The 26,780-nt window shown below is 45.9% G+C and overlaps 1 protein-coding gene across 2 annotated transcripts in view; it reads left to right on the top strand.

Annotated features, from left to right (window-relative positions):
- The window catches only part of EXD3 (exonuclease 3'-5' domain containing 3), a 2,419,489-nt gene extending 2,397,867 nt beyond the window's left edge, over window positions 1-21,622 (top strand). For both annotated transcript variants that reach the window (XM_086921181.1, XM_086921182.1), the window contains one exon: window positions 17,813-21,622. In XM_086921181.1, coding sequence (XP_086777307.1) covers window positions 17,813-18,177 — 365 coding nt within the window. In that variant the 3' untranslated portion in view covers window positions 18,178-21,622. The remainder of the gene's footprint in view (window positions 1-17,812) is intronic.
- The last annotated feature ends 5,158 nt before the right edge of the window (window positions 21,623-26,780 follow it).

Raw genomic sequence — 26,780 nt, 5'->3', positions numbered from 1 at the left:
GGGAGCCAGACGCCGCCTCCTGCTCGAAAAGCCAGCACTGTCTCGGTGCCCATGAGTCTGTGTAACTTTGCTTGGTTTGTACCACTGCTTCTCTTGGGACCTTCAATTCCTCTCGACAAAAGTAAAAGCTACTGGGTATTTGCACTGAGTGGGTGGAGCAAGTGGAACTGAATGCAAAGATAAATAGGCTGGGCTTTTGGTAGAGGCTTTAGCACAGGGTGAAGAAAGGCATTCTGAAGTCAGGCACATACAGGCTCCATTAACCCAGAGAATGGGCAGCCACAGCCAGCAATGTACCACTGGAAACCATAGTCTGCCTGTCTGCTGTCCTGTAATAAGCTCTCGTGCTATATAATATTCTGACCCCCAGCTCCCCTTGCAGTTTTTGGCACAGATCCTCCCCTCATACTAAGACAGCCCCATCCCCTGTTAAGTGTCTTATTAATTGTGTGGACGTAATTGTAGGCACACTGACCTCCAACATGACAGTTGTATTAATAGCTGTGGGGACCGACAGCTCATTAATCCATCATCGAATCCTCTTCAGTATTTGCCACCCTCGTTCAGCTCATTGGCCTATGTTAAATTAATTAAATTTACAGCGAGTTTACAGACTATGTTCAATTGTTATATTGCAAGAGAGAGGCCTGACATTCGTTGCTAGTCCCAGATGGCACCAGGAACCTGCCAAGATTTTCTGGTGCCCCCTGCTCGCTCAGCCTACTTCCAGATGCTTGACTAAATAAACATGGCGTATAAAAACCATTTGAGCTCCCATAGGCACTGAGTAGTTCCAGAATACTACAGCCCATTAATAAGTATCTGACATCAGCATTTATAACCACATCGACAGAAGTGACATCTGAACATACAGAGAGCAAGACAGCAAGCCAACCCGCAACCCACGCAGGAGGACAGAAGCTCCCAAAGATCACATCTATGTCTGATCCACAGGTGGGTATTTCACTAGAAAATCAAATGTATTTTGAACAAACATGGTTAGAGTTTCCTACTGGAGATACCCTGCACCTTTTACTCCCCTTATTGGATCCAAAGGCCCTGTCTTCCACAATGATACTAGTGTTAAGACGAAGAAGCAGTAAGAAGATATAACAGGGTTTGCTGTTAATCTACAGTCATCTTCCACAAGGAGGAGTAAAAAAAGCAGACACAATCATTAAAATGAAGCCAGCCATGGAAGACTGCAGGCTAGTACTAAGAAGTGAACGGGATGCCCATCTTCATTGCAATCCCAAATACCAGCTAAGGCAAAGTCCAGTTCCTCTGAGTCCCAAGGTACAAAAGAAGAAACAACTCCCAGAAAGAAAAGCCTAGACAGTTCACACTGCCCCTTGGGTGGCAGGTGGGGGACCCAAGTGCAGCTTCCAGAAAGAAAGCCAGCAGCAAATCCTCACCAATGTCAGCCCCAGTAGACACAAGCTAGGATGACCACTCTAAAAATGCAAGTGCCCTACAGTCATTGATTTCTACTAATTGTATATTATTAGGATTGAGATCATATCAAACAAAAAGATCAAGAGGGAGTAACACACCATCATTGTAATAACTCTGGGATGCTGTGGCTGGTTAATATGAACAAAACGTAACCCACATCTTCAAAGAACACGGCCATCGACATTGTCCAGCATTTTTCAGCCAGCCAAATTCTAGGACCCTTTGACCTTTATTGGCCCTCAACCCCATCACTGACTTCCCTAAGGACAGAATACAGGTGTATACCACACGGCTGAACCGGGGTGTGGAACGGGATCATAACTCATCCCACTAGGCTGAAGAGATTTGTTAACACAAAGTATGCAAGTCCCCAGGGGATTGGCAAGGAGTGCAGCATGCACTGCAGCAGACAGGGGAAGGAGGCGAGTGTGCAGGGCACGGTTCAATAAAGCTGCCTGAAGACAGCGAAAGATGTTTCTCTTTCTCGAGTCGCCGGAACAGTTAATCCAATAGCTCTAACAGTGAAAATTGAAAATTTCTGATAGGCAGATTACTACAAGTAAGACATCAGAAACACTACACTTATATATTCGCTGTTCAATGAGTGCACAGTTTGCAACCTGTTCTGAATTTTCGTTGCATCAAGGAATAGCATGGTAATAGCACACGTTATTTGCCATTCCAAGGCTTGTAACTTTGCATCTGTGCTACTTGCACAAGGTGTGGCCTGGTGAAAAATGGCCAATCATAAAAACGCTCGGGCTGCATAAGTTGTTCCCACTTTATTATAAGGAGTCGGGCGCAAATGGGAGTTTGTACTGGAGTCGGTCTACACACAGACATCAATTGCATACCTAAGTCTTTTCCCTCAGTGGTCCTCACTATTCTGTATTTTTAGGCACAGAGAGTGTTTAACGTGCCAACATGTGGGATCTTGGGCTACCTATTCATTGAAGAAGGCAAATGTATTTTCGACTCGGAATTTACACTTTGTAAGAATACTTCAACTGTCTTCTGTTCTGTATTTACCAAAAATAATTCGCTTCTAACCACCATTGCTAACTGAAATCTGTTTATTTATTCTAATATACTCTTTCCTTCAGCTGGTGTTCCTATGCAGAAGCACCCGTAACAAGAACACTGCTGAATAAAAGCAGAAACCAGATGACCGCATCTCTGCCAGTGCACCCCAATTCTAGCCGTCATCACTCCTTCTGTTCCAGCTCTTCTGAGGCTGTCACATAGGTCTGCCTGTGAACCCAAGGGCTGATTTGCATCATCTCCTTCTATTCTTTAATTGCACTCTGAAAGCTTCACGGGTGTGCCTTAACATGCACCACTTTTACGAAATGGGGTTAGGCCGCAGAGCTTGGGTGTTGCCAAATCTCTATATTTTTATAGGGTCCTGCCAGAGATTTAAAACAAGAACCGCGCTCTTATGTATCCTGACTATCCTTTACAACATCTCACGACCCATGATTTATATATTGTGATAAATTGTGTTATCAGAAGCTGTAACAAAATGAGATGTAATTTGATTCAATTGATCCTGAAATATATCCTCAGTGTCCTGAATGATGCTCAGAAAATGCATCCTAATTGACCAAAGGGGGCTCAAATGTGGTTCTAAATTCAGTGAGTGTAGCACCAACATCTTATGCATCAATTCTGTAAGTATCTAGCTCCCTCTTATTTGTCGAAAAGTCTATGGATATTGCCCCTTCGAGCTGTAGTTATGGCCTACATATTAGTATAGCAGGCCTGGTAGCCCAAAAGCCAAGGTGCATGAAATTTAAAAGTAGGACATGTAGAAATGTAAAGTTAACATGTCCCTACAGTGACTAGAACCTAAAAGCTATTTTCTCTATAGGAATGCTTGCTGGTTGTGAGTGAAACCCCAGGGTGCAATATTAAATTCTAGTACTGAATCTCAGGAATGGGATTAGTTAGAAGAATAATCGAACAACTATTTTTTTTACCAGTCATTAAAAATCCAATTCAATGGTGAAATCTAATTTTTTATAAATATTATGGGAAAGTAACTTTTAGAAAGTTACTTTTTTTGAAGTTCCTGGAGGATAATTTGCATTTGCTGTCCAGCTTGTTCCAGCCAGTTATTAGTATTTGAATTGGTGCATAATGATGAGAAATGCCTCTTATGAGCAAATAATAAGTTGACCTGAATGGGGCACATATGACTCACCAAAACCTCACAGACTATGCAGGGTGTGGGCATCCATTTTGACATTACAAGGTCGACTCCAGCTGGAGTGTCAAATCCTGCCTGTCATGTCTACTTTGGTTTACAGATAAGACCTGGGGCACGCTTGAAAGGAAAGGAAACAGGATGCCAAGGCGTTCTTTTGTATCCACTGTCATGTTGCTGGAAATCCCTGCATTTGTCCTACCAGACACCTGTTTCTGGATTTATTGTGGATAAAGTAACTACTTTAAATTGGATTTTTGTGTTAGATGTAGGAGGACACTATGGTTAGTATAGAGCACTACCCACACACTCTCAACCAGCCCTCAGAGCCCACGTTTAGTTTGGTCAAAGACTTTAGCCATCTTGAAAATGGACAGAGAGGCTTTGGTTGGCTGCAGGTCGTTTTACCCCATTGGTTAGGGCTTGTGCAGAAGTCATTATTACCCAATAGCTAGTGCCAGGCATTAATGTAGCACCTCCAGGCATCCACTTCTTAACACTGTTGTACCCGATGATGAACAGAAGAGAACAGCCTCTGCTATCTGTGACATGAGAGGAGCCCTAAAGGTCTAGACCTGCTCCCTCTTGTATCAAGGACAAAGAAGTGGAATTCAAGGGTCAGAAGGCTGAACTCCTGTTCAAGCTACAGGGATACAACAAGCTAAAGGAGACCATTCCTGCACATTGCCAGCTGACCAATAGCAATTTGACTTTGACTAGACCCTGCTGTTGGCCTCTATCTGACACCAGGGCACAAGTCCTAAATAAAGAAGTGAGGAGGTGCTCAGAGACAGGATGTGATGTCACTACAGGAAGTGACGTCACAAAAGGTAAAAAACATAGAAATACAGTAATAATCACGTTTCAGTGGGCCCGGCCCCGGTGCCACTGCACCAGTAGCAGCTCGCCCCTGGGTGTATGGGGGGGTGAATGAAGTCACGGGAAGAGAGGAGTGAGGGGCCGAGAAATGGGGAAAGGATGCGTGCCTCGTAGTTAAGAAAGTGTGAAGGCTCAAAGGGGGTGGGGTCGTGAGCAGGTCACGAACAGAGCGCGGGGGGGGGAGCATCTTTGAGAGGGGAGAGCGGGGCATAGACTTCAGGAGAGGGAGCATGACATGGGTAGCGAGTGAGTGGGCAGGGGAGGGTGATGGGAGGGGTGGACAGAGGAGGAAGCAGGATGCGAGAAGTACGTCAAGGTTCGGAGATCGGCGGTGCGCCGGTCCGGTAAGTAACACCATCATTGTCCAGTCCAGCTTTTGTTCAGGGGGATGGCGTCCACCCTGTAAAATACGTTAAAATAAGTGGCGGGACGCCGTCCACCCGCGTGGTACCCCGACTCGAGCCCTGTCTGACACCCTATGTGTCTCTAAGTGCCTCCCCTAAGGTCCTGGGGGCCTTTAGAAGTGTATATCTGAAGACCCGTTTCTCCGCTGGTGCAATTGAGTAAATTACAACAGCACCCTGACAGAGATGCCGCCTGCCGGATTTAAAATGACTGCCGTGGGTGCTGGTAATTTCTAAAGCATTGGCAGGAACTGCTGTCATGGCTGTTCCTGTTAGTGCTTTTCACAGTTTGGTGCAGGGCTCCTTCAACATGATGGGGCCTTCCACCAATCCGTTTTCTTTTGTATTTTCAAGAAGAAAATCCCAAACTGGGATTTTCTTTCTCAAAATAAAAAAGATAATACCCCCTCCCCCTTGCCATGGAAGTCCTCTCCCATGGCGAGAGGGGCTTTTTTTGTTTTTTTACTGTTTTTTACCCCGAAGGTTTGCCTGGCAGTGACGGACAGTTATATGTCCAACCACTCTAATTGGACGGACGAATGATCATATTGCCAATTCTATGACTGCCCTTACTCTGTCAGAGAAGTTTGGCTACGGCAGTGACAGAGTAGTCACCACCGAAGCCGAACCTATGATCTGCTCACATTTAAATCAGGTGGACGGACCTCTGTGTTGACGGTGAGGAAACTCCGTAGCCGTTGTGACAGAGTTCCCTTTCCGCCAACATCTAAATCGGCCCCTAAGTCAGAAGGTAAAATCTTTGACCAGAACAAACTTGGTTGATGTATCAAACCCCCTCTCCATCGCAGCCAGCCTCAAATTGAACCGAGGTCCCGGTCTACCGCAACCTTATTGCCACTTAGTGCTTCTTTGCACTATTGCTTCTTCAAACTTTAAATATTCATATCACCGGTTCCACTTATTGAATGTTGGTGTCAATTAGTTTATTAAATGTTACTCTATTTTTGTAATTCAGTTTTGAATTTTAATTTTATTACAATTTTGGTACTGCATAAATACTTTACACATTGCCGTAAAATAAGCCTGTCTAATCTGTGCCAGTGCTACCGGGGGTTGAGCTCAGGTTAAATTAGTGACTGTATGGGTTCATCCTGACAAGTGTTGTCATTATTCCCTGAGGTTGGTAGTCACCCATCCCAAAAATGATCCCATTTCTTACATATGTTTCACTGGTTTCACGTCACCACAATCTTGCAGTTTGTCAGATTAACGAGTGGTAAAAGTGTGAGTCCCTTCTCTTGCTGCGCACTCTACACCCTTTGTCATGTCACTGCTGAAGGGAAGCTCTCTACTCTGTCCAGACCACTGTAAGTCCCAGCCTTGCCAGCACCAGTGGCCCTGAACTACTACCAACAGGAAGAAGCTGGCAGCCACCCTGTTCCGAAGACCCTCACCAGGGACAGCTAATAACAAGCAGCTCCACGCCACCCAACGACCCGATGCCTGCTTGTCCCCCTCTTTCACCTCTCCACCATCCTGCACACGAAGCAAATGCTATCTGGCTGCAGCAAGTGATTCTGCAGTGGGACTGTGCTGCAGCTCTGGTGATGCGCATCCATCTGGAGCTCCTGCCTTCTCTTCACGTGAGATCACTCTGCAGCTCTGGTAATGCACCTCGCCACGACTGGGGCCCCCACACAGCTCTGTTAACACGAGCCTGCTCTGCGGCACTTCTCTCATTTCAGAAGTAACTACAAGGTATGCGAAACTGGCCGGGCAGGGTTGGGCGATGGCGTTGCAGACATTATAAGGCAAGAGTATCCATTTCACTCTGTCAACAAAGCATGGACTAGCATTCCGCCCTTTGTACAGTAAATTATAAAGTGTGAAGTGAAGGGTTAGTGCTGCGGATTGTTGGCCACAGCCGCAATGTTTCCCTTCCTTCAGCCTTCAGGAGTATAGTAGCGCTTAGGCCACCCTAAGGCCGTTTCTAAGCGCTGAGGGATAAACGGAAGGGACAGGCAGAAGGGCGATAGATGAAACTAGGGAACAAGAGAAAGAAGAAAGAAGGGTCTGTTGGAGGGAGAATGAGCATACTGGAGAGGGAATAGTGATGATGGAAGGAGAGAACCAAGGAGGAACAAGTGAGCACAGAAGGGAACAGAAGAGACCACAGGAGGGAACAGAAGAGACCACAGGCGGAAGAAGAAGAGACCACAGGAGGGAACAGAAGAGACCACAGGAGGGAACAAAATAGAGTCTAGGCAGAGAGATTAGAGAAGGTGGAAAGAAAGAGAAGACAATTGAGAAGGGACTTGCAGAGTCAAGGAGAAAGAGAAGACAGTTAAGAAGGGACCAGCAGAGTCAAGGAAGGGACCCGTACCTCTCTGTAACTCACAGCTTCGAATTGTGGCAGTCTCAGCCTTTCATCCTTTACACTTTTATTTCTCGAGAATCTCAACAACCTGCGTTAAACTTGGCAAAATCGAGGTCTGCAGTGAACAGAAATGTACAGGAACATGTTGGCACACCCATGAGCGGCTTTCTGTGACAGCGTCTGGTGCATCCACATTGCTGCTTTTAAACGGGGTGAATATTCCCTGACATCGGTGTTACACACGAGGCTTAAAATAGTATCGGCAGTCAACCCCAAAGATGCTGCTTAATGTCTGGTGTTGTGTTAGCATTGTTGTTTTTGTGGATTGGATACTAGGGCAGGAGATATTGGATGACGTCACTAATGTAGGACAGTAACTACGCTGTGCTTAGCGAACTCTACCCTGGAGATCTCGATTCTCGAGGGGATGAAGGGAAATCCTCTGTGGTCCCACTCCTCCACCAAGAAAATGGTGACCATTTGGGTATTTCAATCTTTGTTTTAAAACGAAAAATCTCAATAAAACGATCTGACTTTTGAATCCAAACTCATGTGAGTGTCAGAACGGCCTGGAGGATATTTACTGACAAGTGAGAGTAGTATATGAATGGCCAGTGCGGCGGGGAAGATCTGTTTACATGTCTGGAATAGATAATTATATTTTTTTTTACTGTCATTACTCAGGATTTTCTCACTTTTTAGTTCACTATAAAATATAAAGTGATAGTTCATATAAATTCAATTTTATGGGAAGTGCCGTTGGGAAACACTGGTGGATGAGAGCCACCAAGACCCACGTAGACTTGAGTCAGCAGATGTCTCACACAATTGTGCCACTTTATACAAAAAACAGCAAGGCATTGCCTCATTGAGAACTTCCACCCTTTATAATCTATATAACGTTGATAATCCTAACATTGGATTTGAGTGTATAATCTTCATGTTCAAGAGGGTGGACTTCCCGCGTCCTGTAGTCTTTACAACTCTGTCTAACTAATGAAAATAGTGCCCCCCCCCCTCAATGGTAGGTCATCAACTCACATGTCTGCAGGTTCACGGAAGCCTTGCCCTAGGCATATTCAGAAGTAGCCCATCTACATTCATACACGTCCTTATCAGGGGTGAGCAGAACTGGCAGAGTGGCACTCTGTTGAAATCTACAGAGTTACATCAAAACTTTGCGAGATTCTATGGAGTTCCGTGAATGGGTGAAATTAGGCATGTCGCACTGCTTGAGTTGATTTTTATCACTGGTAGCTCGTTCCGCACTGAAAAATCAGCACGAACGACACCACGCTCCGCGCCAGAGGGCACTGCTTCTTAAGTTGATTTTGCTTCCACTCAAGTAGATTTTCTACTTGAGCAGCAGCTTTTTGACAGCAAACAGTCGCAACCGCCTGCGTAGAGGCAATCCTGCTGGGTGCCCTCCTAGTGACCGAAATTCGCGCCAGGGAATTCCAAATCTCGCTCACCCTCAGCAACTTACCGTTGGCGAGCTGCGTGCGAGAAAAAACTCCACCACCAGGCCTTTGGCCGGAACTCTGCATTACGCATGTGGCCAAAACTCCGACAATTCCGCCGGCGGAGCGGAATTTATCGCCCACTCCTAGTCATTACCAGTAATAAACCTACAACCCTTATATGTGAGTGTTAGGCATTGTTTAGTTATTTTACTGTCAGAGGGCAAACTGAGCTTCTGCTCCTTGGCAATGTTTTTTATATCGCACCTTGTGCCGAAATACATCTGCATACATTGTTTACATCAGTCCAAGAGCTAAATAAATATTAGTAAGGATAATATATATATATTACCTTGTACGTTCTTATTCTTTTATTTTGGTTGGCCTTTTCTCCTGCTCAGACATTCAGGGAGAAAAGTGTATTTACCCACTGTCAGCCAGTAGAGCACACTAACTAAATTCTAGGGTAACACAGAACAGGAAGGCCACTGCCGCACAACCTATGTTTCCATGTGTTTGTTAGCTGTCTGTGCTCCTCCTGTGTTTTACACCCACCCCTAGAAGAACCACTTTTTACGTCTAGTTTGACAGCGCAGCTGTCACCAGACCATACATTATCAACAGAAAAAGAGATTCAATAAGTACTACTAAGAAAAGGGCTTAGATTCCACCCACATTTTGTTATTCTTGAGTTCTGCATGTGATTGGGCAGATGTTGTGATCCGTTGGTCATAGTGGCAAGCCCATGATCAAGACTATGGGCATTATCTGTTAATTATGAAAAGTTGTGATAAAGGTAGTGGGCCTGACATATTTATTGAGAAAAGCATATGTTAAAGTGAATATGCATTTACATATTAGATATGGATTGTTATGACTCTGTATTGAAGCCTAGAGAGAGTAATTTTGTTACAATAAATGTAGAAAACCTAGCAATCGAAAAATTGCAGTGAGGATTACAGCATTAAGAACCAACGGGCAGATGAACAAAGACTTTTTTTGCGTTTACTAAAGGTCCGATTTGCAGAATTGGGTCGTTTTAGTATGTGCAAAACTCGAATTGTGGTTCGGTAACACATTACTGAATCGCAGTTTTGTCTGCAACCAAATACGGATTTGGAAGGGGCAGGTTTAAGAGATATCAGACTTTTTGGTGACCAAGATTCAAAAGGCGAACCTGACTTGGTGTTCAAAAGAAACTTCTCAGCCTGTTGTCCGAAATAGAAAGAAAGGACGATAGCATTGCTTCGTTAACTGCCACAATTTCCGAAGCCATTATATCTGAGATATCCTGCGGTCCTGTAGAATTGTGTAATTCCTCGTGCTCATTGATCGTCAAAATTTCAGAGTGGATAGTCAGGATCTTAGGGCTAGATGTACAACGGATATTTGCGTGCGCAAACGGCTCTTAGACCCGTTTGCAGATGGAAACATTCTTTTGGCCATGTACAAACCCTATTTTGCGACTCGCAAAAATTTGCGACTCGCAAAATAGTGTTTTGCCACTCGCTATTAGGAAGAGGTGTTCCCTTCCTAATAGTGACCCCCAAATGCGATGTATAACTGTTTTGCGACCACAATTGCGGATGCAAAACAGTCACAGTTTGCCACCCTTCACAGAAGGGTGGCAAACCACTAGCAAATTGTTTGTTCCTTGGTGATTTTAATATTCACATAGACAAGCCATTGGATCTTGTACAATGCCAATGCCCTTGAGTGGCAACCTGGAACAGGATGTGCGGGTCTTAGAGGGCTGGCTACAACTCCAGGCCCTGGAACTGCCGCCCTCCTCCTTGACGGCTTCTAAACCCACCCGAGCCTCTGCCCCTTGGTTCACGGAAGCCCTAAGGGACAGTAAGAGGGCTTGCAAACATCTCGAAAGAGAGTGGCGGAGAAATTATAGCTCTTCTGATAAATTGCTCTATAAACTTGCTTTGAAAGAATATTATGAGAAAGTACGTGAGAGAAAAAAACTTTCTCGTAACAAAAATTGATTTAGCGGTCAACAAAAGTAAAGCACTTTGTTATATTGTTAAATGTTTCTCCTCCCCTAGGACAATCAGCCTACCTTTTGCCCCCACAAGCGACTTGATTGGTCCCATGGCTTGTTTTTTTATGAGAAAATTAAAATTATCCAGGACTCTTTTGTAGTGCAGCCGTCGGACCTGGAGGCTGCCAGTGGACCTCCTTTAGATGTGTGTCCTGGCTCTGATGCCTCCTTAATGTTTGTTTTTCAGTTAAAACAATTAATTAAAATTCTACCTTTTCTCCCAGCTTCATCTCACTTTCCTATTTTAGCTCCAGGATGCCTGTAGGTTTTCACTCTATATATCAATAACAAGGTGAGCTGTTCCTAGCTGAATGAAAAGGGTCAATACGGAAGGGGGGGAATAGCTCCAATAAGGAGCAAGGGCTCACATGCTCCCTGGAGGGTGCCATGCTTCATCATAGGGCAGCTCCTCGTTGGGCCGGCGCTGCAGTGCCCAACGGGCCCCACACAGAGGCTCTTCCCCGAAGATCTTTTAACCTGCTGGTACTGCCGTATTGATGAAGTGGGGGTGTGTTGGCTCCCAGGTGAATTTGCAAAAAATGTGTAGAGTGCAGTGAACAGAGATAAAAAATAACTATAGGAACTCGCCAAGACAGCTTTTTTTGTGGGTTCCCTGTTATGATTAAAAGCATGTGGTGCTTGTTACTGGAGATATGTCAATGGTCTCTTCAAGCGTTTTGAATCAGGGTAGAGGGCAACATGTTTCATGCCTATTGTGTCATGTCGATCGTGGCATTTCGTCTGGACCTAAATACCAAATAATCTACTCCATGAGGGGTGTGGAATATAAAAATGGGTAAACTTAATTCCATACCCTCACCAAATACATAACTTCAATCGGTTTCCTCATAATTGGGGACCGCAATGGAGGCAAGAAGGGGCGCCGCTCTGGAGTCAGGAGACGCTCACTGGCATCACTTGTGACTCATCAACGAAGGTCGCGTAACTCCGTGGACCTACCCTCCGAGATTCCGGGGACCTAGCTTTATCCATATGACCGTGGACCTACCCTCCGAGATTCCGGGGACCTAGCTTTATCCATATGACCGTTTCTATTTAAGCACCAGGATGCCCGTAGGTGTTCACTCTATAAAACTCTTAAGCATATAAATCCTTCTTAGGCCCTCTTAGAAGAGAGAGTATTTTCATTTGCCAACTGGATTTTTCTATCCATTTGAAATTTTATGACAGTATATCCGATGGCTCCTTTGTGTGAAATTGAAGGGTCAGGAAAATAAGCTTGTGAGGCTCATGGTCACAAACCAATGATAAATCAGTAGGCCTGATAGTTTTCACTGGGAAAGGGAATGCACAATGCCTTACATCGAATCAGTTTATTATGAAATGTTGTGGCAAAGGCAGTAGACCTGGCTTATATATTGTGTAAAACATTGGTTAAAGCCCATAGTCTTTAATGTGTAGATTATCATTACTTTGTACTAAAGCTCCTATGCAGGTATTTTGTTAAATGAATTCTCACAGATTACCATAGCAGGCATAGTTTTATATTGATATTCCTGTCAAATAAAGCGGGCGATAGAAGATTTGCACTAAGATAATCCTTCTTTGTCCCTCTAAGGAGGGAATTTATATAGTTCTTACCACTGTTTATTGTACATATTTATAATTAAATTACTGTATACCTGATGGTTGCTGGAACTTTAAAACAATGAAACACAGTGTACACTAGCCTTGTGAAATGGACACCTGCTGCTGTGTTTCATTTTATTAGTTATTGCGAGCATATGCCTGCCATGTTTAGGTGGCAGAATGTTTTCTACTTTGAATTCTTATAATGAATGTATCTTTCATATATTGTTGAGTTAGTTGTGTGTGTTTCTTTGTGTAAGTGGGTGAAAGAATGTATCAAGGGGTGGATAAATGGATGCATGAGTGCAAGAATGAGTGAGAGACTACATATATAATGACTTTCTGAGTGACCAAACCCATCGATGACTGAAAAGGCACTTAGATGTACAGACTCAACCTATTCCCAATGCTTGTTTTGATTAAGAATGTCTTTCCCCTCCACTTCCACCACATGACGTCTCCTGTTGGTAGACTAGCAGCAGACTCCATCAGGGTACATAGAGGCACGCCACACAGCCCTGGAGGTAGACACTCACAAGCCAGAAACACAGATCCCTTTGGTCGTGAGAACTGAATCCATGGCCTCATTTGAATGACTTCATACGTCACCTCAACCCATGGTTTTTTATACCGACATGCTAGTTTCCTATCATTGGGGCGTAGGGGCGTAGCCCCACCAGCCACATGGACCCCCCGTCGGCGTCATTGCATTGCGCATTAAGCATTAATTTAGCAGCAATCCCCCCTAATAAATTAAACTGCTATCATCCGTCTGACCGCCGGGACACACCCGGCGATTTCGGAGTGGCAGGGGGGTGGCCTCAGCCTGCTGCAGCTTGAGTGACAGTCACTCAGTCCATGACCACACCCTCAGGCTGCAGCAGACCAGTCCAGACCGTAGTGCGCAAGTGCAAGTTGATGTAAAACTTCCCCGAGCATGCGCACAGTTGAACGTTCACTTACACAGCGTGACCAGAGGGTGCTGGTTTACCCGGCCGCAGCCCCGGGGTTTACAGAAGGCGACGGGGCGAGCAGCAAATATGCCCCCCTAGCCAATCCTGGCACTGCCTAAGCCGCACTGTTATGGCCAATCACTGTGTGACTTCATATGAAGCCATGCAGTGATTGGCCATTATTGCCGGGATGCGTGCGCTGGCTGCTGTGAGCAGAGACCGTGTCCCGTCCGTGTCACCGACCGTGACTGACTCCCCTGGCCCTGAGGCGCCTCACCGACTGAAGGTTTGTGATTGTGACTGTCTTGTGCTGTAAATTACTTGCTGGAAGATGGGAGTTGTGTGGGGCTGATTTTAAGAGACAATTGTAAAAAGAATGGGTATTTTTTCTTCTTCTCAGATGTATGGGTTGACTTCTGTAGGGGATACTATTGAGTGTCGGTTCCGGTTAGGAAGAGATGGGTGAAAAGAGGATGTGACAGGGAAGCCAGAGGTACTATTTATTCTGTTTAGCACCCTGTGCACTTTATTTGCATATTTACCGTGCACGTGTGTACACCACATCGTTCGTTCGGTATTAGCACATGCAGGATGCAAGCCCCTTACGTAGATAGTCCGCTGCCAGGGAAATGCTGTTCCAAATTAATTTGAGATTGAAAATTGTGCGCATCATAAATGTTTCCGATTGCTAAACTGTATTATTGACCAGTTGTCACAATCTCCACTTTAATCGCCTGAGCGATGCATTTGTCATCTGAAGAGTTGGTGTGCGAGGAAAAACGTCCAGCGCACATGACCTGGGCTCGAAACGAGTTTCACAAGTCAGTACAAAAGTGAGACATGGCGTTAAAACAATGTACCATGTGGGCTTAAATATCTGACAGCCTTCTGCTGTTGTGGCTGAGGGCGCAGTACCGAAACACTCCGCCATTCAAAGTTTCACGTCGATTTTCCGAGATTAAAATTCCGCTGCTAAAATTTTGAATTGAAAAATGCAATCCCAGTCGCTAATAATTTAGAGGGCCGCTGCAGGATTATAACGTGCGAGCAACGTGCTTAATGGGCCCTGAACAGTGACTGAAGAGCCGCAGTTCATTTTTTTTTAAAAAAGAGCCGCATGTATGCACTTGTAAATAGCAATTTTCTGTTATCATGTTCAGATCTCTGTGGGGTAGTTTGCCAGTTTAGTAGTTGATACCGAGTTCTACCGGTTGATCATGAATCACAATTGTTGTCTGTCTGTCATCCGTATTTCAATCCCCCACTCTCCAGACTGCCTCGTTTCATTAAACACCGTTGCTGATATACTGGCGTCATGCCATTCTAAAATGGTCTACTCATTCCTTGCACCTGAGGCCATTGCGTCAAACTGTACCCGGCCTATGGATGTCTTTGTTCGTAATGTGTGTATTTGTTCTATGTTCCTGGAGTCTAGTGAGAGCCAGTGTTTCTCTTCCTCTACTGTGTCTTTGATGGCAGGGTTTCTTTGGTGTACTGGTTGTCGCCATCCTATAACGCTGATGTCAGGAGTTGCTCCGTGTTTTTGGAGCATCTCTGACTAATTGAAGGCTTGCATGTGCCTCCTGCAGTGCAACTTCTTTCGTCGAGGGTCCAATATGGCCAGAAGGCAGAACTTGATCTAGAATGGACTGTAATGTACTAGGCTGCTGACTGTACATCGTTAACTTTGCGCCACGGTCGATGTTATGGGATGTGCTGCCTTGAAATGGGCATCCCTGTGTTATCTACTGTGGTTGATCTTTTTGACTATGGTGCTGACTATACTGCAATGTCTAAGGTTAGGTAAAGGAAAATCCAAGAACAGAAGTGAAATATTAACATCTTTTGGTGACATTTGTAATATAGCTTGAAACATTGAGAGAACATATTTGAACCAGTTGTTGAATGGTTGCACAGATTGATGCTGTGGTGGCACTTGAGTCTTGGTTACCTGGTAGCGCCTTAGTTTGCAGCTCTGCAGCATTACCCAGGCCAGGAGTAAATGCCTCAGCACCCAGGCCAGGAGTAAACGCCCCAGCTCATCTGCTGCAGCTTTGGCAGACTTGTCAGACCGCATGAAATTTATATGTAAATCATTAAGGGAGAGGTGCTTTGGTGGAGCCCCTTCACTCGTTTTTTGCTCCAGTCTACAATTACAATACATAAATACAGATTTCTAAGTATGCTTTCACCAAATTAGCTTGTTGTTTTCACAAGGTTTAAAACACCTGAGCCCTGTAAATGGTTTGAAATAAAGGAGATGAAAGAAGTTAATTTGTTTGTTGTGTTTTGCTCGGCCCATCACTAAATATGTTTTCCATGTGCTCTGCTCCCTTAATTATCACACTGAATGAGTTGCTATTTTCATTATGTGGCTGAACCTGTAATCTGTGTGTAGCAAAGGGGTGGGTGCTATGCTGTTGGAAACCTTGCTGAAGCTGATAAGCTGGAGAGTACTTTTAATGCCAATATCGGAGTCTGTAACAGGACGGAATGTATGAAGCTCTGTGGTTATACTGAATAAGCAGCTACCTATGTTATGCCATCTATTACTGTAATAACTGCACTTTCACAATTGCTTTATTAACCTTCCTGCTTTCTCGAATTTGCTTGAAAATGCACGATTTATCTTCTTTTTTTTAAAATTTTCTTTGGGGGTAACCCCCTCAAACCCCTCTTTTGGGGTTCGGGCTCGCTCACTGGCTACGGTGCTCTATGCAAATCACTTTGCGCCCTACCACTTTCAAATGTCACCCACCGCCCCTGATTTTTATCCATATCATTCTTTTGTGAATGGGGGTGTCCTTCTGTCGCTGCCGCATGCTTCTCTGATGCAGTTGTTTTGTTCTCTGTGCATGTGTATTCTCGCTGTCGTGTTAGTGGGAAAGCGAGCGGCGGATTCATTGCAGCAGTGAAATGTCCACATAGCTTCTAATAGTGCTCTGGACTCCCTTCACGGTCATCAGTAGGGATACCAACTCACAACCGAAATACCACCCATCAGTCTATAAATCATCCATTACTAATGATAACTCTTGCTCATCATTACTTCGAAGCAAATCCCCTGCCTCCACTCAGAATACATTGATACTATCCAATCAAGAACAAGCAAGACAACCTTTATTGTACCCAGAATCCTCATTTACAGCCAGCTGAAGCAGATTGTTAGTAACAACAGTGTTGAGTCACCACTAACTTCGTTTACAGTTGATAAGCTTCTTCTGGATAAAGGTCAATGGCATTACATATCCATCTGTCTTTCCATATATCTACTGGACCATTTGCGGCTGCATCCGTGCACCCTCAGCAGAAGGTCTACTGAAGTGGGAGGTTGTTTCTGACTGAAAGAAGTCACAAAGACGTCCCTGATTTCTTTTCTAAAGCTGAGGTTAGCCTCCTTCAACTCGAGGAGCAATGATTTATAGACATATAATATTTTTGTTTCTTTTCCAACACTCCCACTCATGCTATACACAGGGCTGGCTTTGTAACCTAAATCAGCAGCGGCAAAAGTGATCTTACCGGCCCACAGTACATAGTTGTGAGTGGAATGGGCTAAATGGCCCTTTCAGATTGAGGCTCTGAAAGAAGCCTCTCACCCTGCAGCCTACCAGAAAAATGCCAGACTAGCAGAAGGACCAGTCCGCCGCTGACCATACATCCCAATGAGGGGACTACATTTGCACATAGCTGGAAGTTGGATTCAACCCTTACTGCTGACACCATATTTCCTTAATAAAAACAAATCTGTTGCTGCAATAACAAACTTCTACTTATCTCCTTTAAAATAGAAGTATTCGATCATCATCAAGATTCAGTGGAGAAATAAAATAATTCTGGCGATCGGAGTGTACTTTCATATCGAGTTCTACCTCACATCCATTATCCAACTTCACATGAGTGGCCCACTCGATAAAGATGGTGCCTGAAGTTCCAATCCTGGGCACCATTGAGTAACCTTGAAATGTTGATTCCTTCCAGGAAGTAATTTGTCATTGATTGCTTTCATGGAAATCAGACTGCTGGTGAGCACACTCGGCGTGCCGCATTCACAGCCGACTTTATTCATATCCATTTTCTAACACTGTCTGTTCTGCCACTTACATGTTTAACAGTGGGTTCTAGCATCACACCAAGAAGAGCACAACCACCATATTCCATGCCCCTGCTGCATACACACGTCACTCTGACTCATGCATCACAATAACAACCAGACCTAGGAGGCGTGATTCAGTCAGGCACAGGCAGAGGGAATACCTCCTAATGTTCATTTGTGTGTTTTCACTATGTGTCAATAGGATATGAAACCACCCATCCCTAAGCTGACATGAGCCCACACAAACTGAGACACCAGAACCAGTGAGTTGATGGACGTCAAACAACCCTCAATCACAGTCTACGCTGTACCTCTGATATGCTTGCTTGTTCTTTGAGAGCATCAATTAATTGTTGTGTGTGTTTTTGCCTTTTTTCCTAGATCTGGAGAATCCCAAATGTGACCCAGCTGGAGGACCTTTGACGAATACTCTCTCTTCAAGTGCTGCAGAATCAAACTCTAGCTCAAGTGGGGGTTTAGCATACAGCCCAAACTGTCAGTGGGCGGAGGAGCAGTGCCTCTCCCCAGACTCGCTGGAGCTCGACAATGGTGCCACTCTGCAGATCTCTGCAATACCCGTGGGGCTGATGGATAAGGTGGACCTGTTTTACTGCTGCAGCCAATGTGGGAAGGTTTTTTGGGAGGGTACACACTTTCAGAGGGTGGTTTCTCAGTTTGCGGAAGTGCTACATGACCTTAACGGGAAAGGGTTCTACGAAATGCATGCAACTGAGCCTAATCTGTGAGCAGACATAGTCTGATTACCTGGTTGACCTGTGTGCCACTTTTCTGACTGAAATACCAAACATCTACCCTTCTGCTGTACATGTAATCCATCTCTCTGCATCGTGTCCATTTTTTCAGCCAGCTGAGCAGGATCCATCAATTGGAGATTCTTGGGGTCCCCACTGCAACAAAAAGTGGTGGCAGGAGAAGACAGTGGAGTGATCCACCTATGGAAAATACATTTTAGACTGTGAGGTCAATGAAGAAAATAACCTTACATAGCTGTCAAACGATAGATTCCATCCTCATCGAGCAGGAAGTCCAAAACCGTTCCCGTGGCAGACTCTGTTTGCCCATCCTGGCCCTTTGTTAATACCATGGGCAACTCCAGATCGCATTATTTGCACTTGCATCCGCACCCCTTCATGGTAGACTGCTTATCTTTGCATAGCGTACCTTCTTGTTAGGTATGGCTGACCTCACCAGGCACGGTCTGTCTTCTGAGTTAGTGGTTTGCGGGATACGATTGTAAGTATTTGAGCATCTTCTTCTCCATAGTTGATATTGTTGTTTATGTTAATTTTCCCATATACTGAATATCTCTGCCATTCGTGATAGGACAGCTTATTGATACATATTTCCTTATAAGAAATGTTGCATATCTGAGACCCCTGATTGTAGAAGAACTTGCCTCTACACCATAATGTATATTACTGTGCAGGGAGCATCTCTGATGGGTCCTTTCTTAACCTGCTGCAAGGCATCTTCAGGAATATCGCTTATGGACAGCGTTTGAAGCTTGGGTCCACTGTCCTATTTAGGATCTTTGCGAGAGGATGGTTCTCTTAATTAAGAAACACTGAAGTGCTGCATTCTGACACTCTTAAAACACCAGGGAGGAGCAGCACGAGGATGATGCTGGGGGGTGGTACGGGGTCCTATGAGTGGGACTAAGAGAAGCGTTCCACCAAATGTCACCACTTTTCATTCTTAATAACTTGGGACCCTGTATTACAAGCAAGAGCAATGTGTTCATACAGCTGATTTTTAAAGGGCGTCTCTTATGTACCTTAGGAATGTGGCAGACAACTGTCTGACCAGACAGTGGGCTCCACTGAGACATCTAACTTCAGATGTCAGAGCATGGCATCGACCTATACAAACCCACAACTACTTTTATAAATAGCTTTTTGAACAAGAAAAAGGTATTTCTTTACTTTATATATCTAAAGGTAAGGGATTGCGGACATTTCGGTTTTATAGGGATTTTCTTTGTAAATATGAGCTCATTTCTGATTTGCCTTCTACATTTTCAACTGCCATGGCAGCCAATTGGAACGCAAGATTGATCCCAAACCATTTTACTCAGATTTTAATGTATTTGTTTGTGAGATGCCTTCTGGTTTGTCAGCGAAACTGAGGCATGTGTTTTGTGGTTGTAGTCAGTGGTGTTGTCACATCTCTCCTGTTTGTCATAACAATGTAGTCAGCAGTGCCTTTCAATGTGTTGTTGACCTGGCTGCATAGAGCAGGCCGAGTCATGATTTTATGTACACTTTTCCAAAAACGACTACAAGTTCCGACTAAACACTTGTTCAATGACCTGTGTGTGTATGTGTTTCACCTCCATATATGTTAGCCAATTAGCCAGGTGCCTTGAGCACCTCCAGAATGGTGGAGTGTCGGATTGTCCCAAAACACAAGGATGCTTGCACCATTATTGGAAGGGATGAGGATCATCACTGTTTGGAGGACAGAAAATATAACTGATTGTTCCTGCCCAGGGTCATCTAATCTCCAGAGGATTCTGTAACATGGCCTGTTACTGATTTGAGCATTTTCTTGCACTGGGGCATCTTTGTCCACCTGAGGGACGGGTTTTCACTGAGGAGTGTTGATCACTTATTAGGATTCCCTTTTCAGTTTCCCCCATTTCTGTTACGAGGTCAGAGGTTTTGTAGTCCCACAAATGTTGCTGGTCCGCGTCAGTCCTCTAATCAGTGCAGTTGTTCCTGCGTGATGCAGGACCTCAGTCATTGCATTTTGTTGGGCAATCCTCGTTTGACGGAAAGCATTGGAGCACTTCCAGCACTGTCACATTGACCGCAGCTGAGTGATGGCGTCTTCCATAGAAGGTTTTTGCTCACCTGTTGGCATGGGAATGTTAGAAATGGACGTATTGTTTTTGGAAATGGAATCTGACAGAATATTCATTCTCGTGACGTTGTCAAGTCATTCTCAGGCCATGCACAGTCAATTGAACAGATTTGGTCAATTAAAAGAAATGCTACTTCTTTATTCTGTAACGGAACTACCCAGTTTTGACCACCGGCTGACCAGGCATAGTGAAATGTGTCCTCTGTAGATTCCATAGCAACTATTCTGATGGAAAAGAGGAGACCAGACTTGGGGAGTTGCATGAGACTGATCTGTCCATGACTATGGCACGTGTTCTTGTGTTTTAATGAAATGTTAGCATTGGGCGTTTTACTTTGAAGCAATACCACATCCATGGTTGTCAATGATCAGTGTTGCCGCACCACACAGTTGCCCAGCAAAAAACACATGTCCCTTCGTCATCCTCCCCCTTTTTGATTCGAGCTCTCAATTGTCATCCTTTTTTCTGAATATTATGTCTTCTCTGAGGCAATAAAGATGATTACACTAGGTCACATTTGTTTCCACCTGCACATGGTGTCCTCTGAGGTTGAACTGAGTCAAATTTTAACTATCAGAGTAATTGTGGTAATTTCATGTAACTCGTCTGATGCAAAATTACTGAAAACTATGCGATTACAAGCGTTCGCATTATAACAAGTAATTTGGCACAAAAATCCAATCGCTGGATCAATGAATTTAGCAAGCATGACCAGCTGTTGGCTGCTACGGTTCGTGCTCTCTTGCACTTAGTGCTATTTTCTTAGCTCAAAATGCACCCTGGATCCATTTTGGACACAAGTGTGCGTTTTGTGATGAGAAAATAGTGGTAACTGCTGTGTTACACTCTTCCTGTAATTCCTTGTAATCTTGCATAATGTTGCTGTAATTTCACATTATTACGCTACAGCAAATTAAATGAGTTATGCCTACCTCTACACTGCACACAGGAAAGGATCTCTTAAACATTGCACACTTAGACGCTCACAAGTCATTGGTAAATCTACACCCACAGTACACTTACTTAATTTGAGCTCAGGTAAGCTGCCACAGCAAAATTTTAGATGAGATTTTAAAATGAAAACAATGGGAAATAAGACTGGGAAAAGGGTTTAATTTCTTTAAATTGTTTGTGTTGTACCTAAACAGGACTTTGTTTAATAATTGTAATGGTTGATTAACTATCTTACTGGAATTGGTCTGGAGGCTTCACATTTTTAATTAATTATTTTTGTAAATGACTTCACTCCATCATGTTACAGTTTTCTGAGACTGAAACAAGCCAATAAAATCGCTATGAAAATGGAACCATGTACGTTTCTTTATGTTGTCACTTACGAGGTGAACACCTGGCACCATAACCATCACTATTGAATAAAGCAAAAACAAAAAAATACTTCACTGTACCCTGTAGCTAAGCAGTCATTTGAAGATTCACAATGTATAAAAATTAACCTTTTCCTTCCTAGCATGCTGTAGTTTCTTGAAATGAATAGCACCAGGCGCACTTTTAGATGTCAGTTTCTGACTGATACTTTTAACTGCAGATTCCTCACCTTGTGGATACTGCAGGGGACAACCTGGATCGGAGAATATATTTCTTTTTTTCATCGATTCCCTTGCAATGCAGGTAGGTGCTGTCATGTGGCTCTCGCCACGGAAGTGACAACAAAGCCGCAAATAAACACTCCACCCCTGTGCTGGTTGCAGTTCCTTTCTTCCTGTGTATTCCGATGCGTATCTGTAGCTCATTCTCGCACTCTGTCTTTGACAAAAAATGCGTTTCTTAAAATGTTCACATTATGCAGGGGACATGCCCCGACCCCTCTAAAATGACAGTGTAAAAGCATGTAGGTATTGTCACAAGCAAATATCTGTGATTGACTCTCACAAGATACGTCTCTGGTGTCACTGGTACGTGTATGACTCCATATCTTGCAGGGGCTTTTGCAGGATCAAATCAAAGGTGATCTGGGAACGCAAAGCCAAACTCTGAACTAGAGAACATCCTCAAAAAGTGAGGAAAGGCCGCTTCTAATTGAAGTTGAGGGCACAGACATGCTGCAGCTCTCAAAGCCATTCCAGTGAACGATTGTTGTCCTACTCAAAGTTTTCTGGTAAGTCTCAGTCAAAAAAGAAGCAGAAGAAGTTGCAGAGAGACTCTCCGGCAGCCCACCACTCTCATTTTAAGAAGTCGCATGGATGCCCTCGTGCCACTCTGTCTCGAACACCTGTAGAGGAACTGATTCTCCAATTCATTTCTATACTATTTCTTATTATGGGGCCATCAGCGATGCCACAGTGGATCAAAACCATCATGGAGGCTATGGTGTACATCTTCAGCACACTGCCGGCTTACTTTGTTATGCCTTCGGGCCCCTCCCCAGGCGTCAGACTGGATCCGGAAAGTTTTGCGTAGCAGTACCCCTGCGGGTCGGTAGGCGTCGTCTGGGGCTCTGCGTCCGTCGTCGGCGTCGGGATGATGTCGTCGGAGTACTTAGACGCCGCCCTCGCGCGCTGTCGTCAGTTCTTCTTATTTCCGCGCCAGCAAGCGCAGATCCGGGAAGAGCAGTACTCCTTAGTAACTTTTTGACTAATTTTTTTGATCTATTTTGGATCTTATCGAGTCGTTAATCGACTCTGGTGCCAGTAGGGATGCCCGGGTTCAAGCCCTGTGACGACTGTAGCCGACTGATGTCGGTTACCGACCCTCACCGTTGGTGCCTTTATTGCATCGGGGCTGACCATGATGACAAGTCGCGCCCGTGCCGCTCGAGGTTCCGGTCCAGGAGGAGATTGAGGGACCGGTCGCGGGCCGCAGTCATTACAGCTCGGCGAGTCGACACCACTCAAGGGTTCAAAGTCCTCAGGTAAGTCGAGGCACAAGAAGTCCAAGAAGCGACATCGCTCTTCTGACTCCCCCCGACGCTCGCGCGACGCGGCCGGGGGTTCGGGCGACACCGCCCACGCGGAGATCAGCGCCTACCTCACGCCCATGAGGTTACGCTTCCCTCCGCCAGATTCCGCTGAGGTGCCTTCGGGCCCCGCGGATCCGTCTGGGAGCCCAAGTGGGCCGCCGGCTCCGGCCCTGGCGCCGTAGGGTGCTTCGGCCCGACGCCGTCCATGACTTCGTTCCCGATGCCGCAGGGCCCCTCAGGATCCAGGCCTGGATCCGTGGCGATGCCGGTCGACCTCACAACCCCGCCGCCGGCGCCATCACCAAGGGTGTCGCCCCTGACGCCATCTCCGGACGCCGTCGTCCCCGGTCCCAGCCCCGGTCCGGATCCGGCGTCAGACCGGCGCCGTCAGGTGCCGGCTTTGATGCTGAGGAATGAGCAATTCATCTACGATCTGGCTCCATTATTTTACCCTGACTATCAGGAGATGGGTGTCAGGGAGGACTGGGAGGGGTCTGAGGACCCTCTGGCACAGGAGTGCCAGTTGAATCAGGACTGGGAAGTTGAGCTTGGGGAGGCCAGTGGACTGGACACTTCACCCGACACTGGATTTGTCTCCCCTCCTACCGTGGTTACGGAGGAGGGGGCTGCTTACAGCGTGTTGTTGACAAGGGCGGCCAAGGCCTTGCCTCTTGAGCTCCCCGTTGCTGCCGTGAAGACTAACCTCCTCACTGAGGTGCTCAAACCGCAGACAAGCTCCTCGGAGCCTCTCCTGCCGTTTAATGAAGCCCTCTCGAACGTTCTGCTGGGCACCTGGTCCAAGCCCACTACAGGCCTTCCTGTAGATCGGAACGTGGCACGACGCCACCGCCCGACTCCGGGCGACCTTTGCTTTCTGTCCACCCACCCCGCCCCTGAGAGTCTGGTTATCCAGGCCTCTAATTCCCAGACCGCATTCCCGACTCCCCCGCCAGATCGGGAATCCAAAAGATATGACCAGTTTGGTAGGAAGCTGTTCTCCTCACTCAGTTTGGGGCTGCGGTCTGTCAACACCGCTTGCCTTTTGGGATGTTACACCTATTCTCTGTGGGATGTTAGACCCCAACCGGCCCAAGCACTGCAGGAACGTAGCATGCACCAGTCCCCTTCTCCTGCCCACTGGACACCCACAGGAGAAACACTGTGGGTGCACCTATGGACCAGAAAAGAGGGTGGTTATGTTGAGGAGACACCAAGTCTACCACCCTTGTAGGTAACAGGACACTGCTCCCTCTGTCTTTACGCTTCTGCACCTGCTGCACAAATAGGGAAAAACAACACCTTTCATATGCACTGGACACCAATATAACCAACCCCCAATGACCATGCCTTGTCCACCATACAACCCTTCTCACCTGTGTCGCTTGCAGGCTTTGCCTCGTAAAGATGCGGAGTACTGCAACGGAAAAAACGTTGTACTCTTGTATCTGCGCTACTGACTTTAGCAGATTCGAGGAGGGAGCTTAGCAAAATGTCACTTGTACCAAAATAATAATATGCGGGGAAAAAGGTCAGGGGTGGCTATCAGCCACTACCAAAAAAAACCCGTTTTCGGAAATAAATGAACTCGAAGGGGCAAAGAGCAGGGAAACCCTCCGTTGCGCTATACAAGCAGCGCTAATGAAAACGAAGCCGCCGCGGAGTGACCCAAAACATCACTTCCGCAAATAACGAGGCGGATCGTACCCAAGCTGGGACGCGCTAGAACTAGCGGCAAGCCTCAGGACTTCAGCGTTCGGTAAACACACACGCTGGAGTGAACGGGAGCCCCCGGTTCACCCAAAAACAAATACCTAAAACCACCGGGACATAAAAAGGAACGAGGGAAAAGGGAGGGGTTACCAGGATACCGCTAACTAATCTACCAAAAGGAAAGAAAAACGGGGAAGGGACAAAAACGATGCTGAAAGAAACACGAACCCTCCTCACGAGCCCGTGAGAGGGGACAGGTCAGCAACCAGGGATAAGACAACAGATGAGGAGGCTCAGCTCTGCAGACTTCAGCAACCAACAACCAGGAAGGGAATCCAAACACTGGCAATATCGAGCAATGAGCTAAAGGTAGGACTGGATTTTATCTACCTATCCATGGTCATGTGATGGCAAGGCATGGTCACAAAGATAGGACTAGCTCAATTCCTAACAGTACCCCCCCTCCCCCCAACAATCCTCCCCACCGGTCTGGGCTTGGAGGGGTGTAATCTATGGAATGATCGAACCAACCGCGGGGCGTGAACCCCCCCAGCCGGCTCCCAGGTTCTGTCGTCCTTTGTGTACCCCTTCCAGTCTACCAAGTAAAAAAGTCGTCCCCTGACTCGCTTCGAATCAAGGATAGCCTGGACCTCAAATTCCTCCTGTCCATCAATCAGGATAGAAGGAGGGGGCGGCAGTACCTGGTCGGTTGGTACATAGGGTTTAAGCAGTGAGGTATGAAAAACAGGGTGCACACTATACTCCTGCGGTAACCTAAGCTTCATTGCTACAGGATTGATAACCTGGAGGATGGGATATGGACCCACAAACCTGGGCTGCAGTTTACGTGATCCCTGTAACCTCAAGTTGCGTGAAGACAGCCACACAAGATCCCCTATCTTGTAGGCAGGAGCAGGGACACAATGTTTATCCGCCTGTACCCTCATAGCCTCCTTTGCCTCCAGAAGACCTTTTCTAGCCAAGGCCCAGACTTCTCCCAATTGCTTACATACACTGTCAATGGCTGGCACGCGACCCGTGGGCTGTATAGCCATCGCCCTTGGATGGTACCCCAGGGAACAAAAAAAAGGAGTCATGCCCAAGGCGGAATGCACACTGTTGTTATAGGCGACCTCCGCTATGGGCAGGGCAGTTACCCAATCACAAGACAAGGACGCTATCAGACACCTTAAGTATTGTTCCATCGTCTGGTTAGTGCGCTCAGTCTGACCGTCAGACTGAGGGTGGTAAGCCGAAGAGAGACATATCTTGGTCTTAAGCACCTGACATAACTCAGTCCAAAAGTGTGAAACGAACTGTGCTCCTCTATCGGATACAATCACCTCTGGTAACCCATGCAAACGCACAATCGAAGACATGAACACCACTGCCATCTCTTTTGCGGTAGGAATCTTGGGAAACGGGATAAAGTGGGCCATCTTGGTGAATAAATCTACCACCACCAATACTGCGGTGAGACCTGTGACAGAAGGTAGATCGGTTACAAAATCCATGCTCAGAGAATGCCACGGACCAGGTGGAACTGCCAAAGGCTGTAAAAGTCCCGAGGGTTTACAATGCGAGGGCTTGCTTGTTACACACACCGGACAAGCACCTACATAACCCTGAACATCCCTTGACATGGACTCCCACCAAAACCACCTCATACACAGGTCCTTGGTCTTTCTCATACCTGGATGAGCTGCCAGGGCAGAGGAATGACACCACTCCAACACCTCATCCCTCAACCCAGGGGGAATAAACAACTTGTCTTCCTTATACAAAAGACCATCCTGCAACACTACCTGAGGTAGGGATAACCAAGGGGCCAGATCCAA

This window comes from Lissotriton vulgaris, chromosome 5 (assembly GCF_964263255.1).
Source record: "Lissotriton vulgaris chromosome 5, aLisVul1.2, whole genome shotgun sequence".
In the NCBI taxonomy this organism is placed as follows: Eukaryota; Metazoa; Chordata; class Amphibia; order Caudata; family Salamandridae; genus Lissotriton; species Lissotriton vulgaris.
Note: the sequence above shows the minus strand (reverse complement) of the source record. Positions and strands in the feature narration are given on the sequence as shown.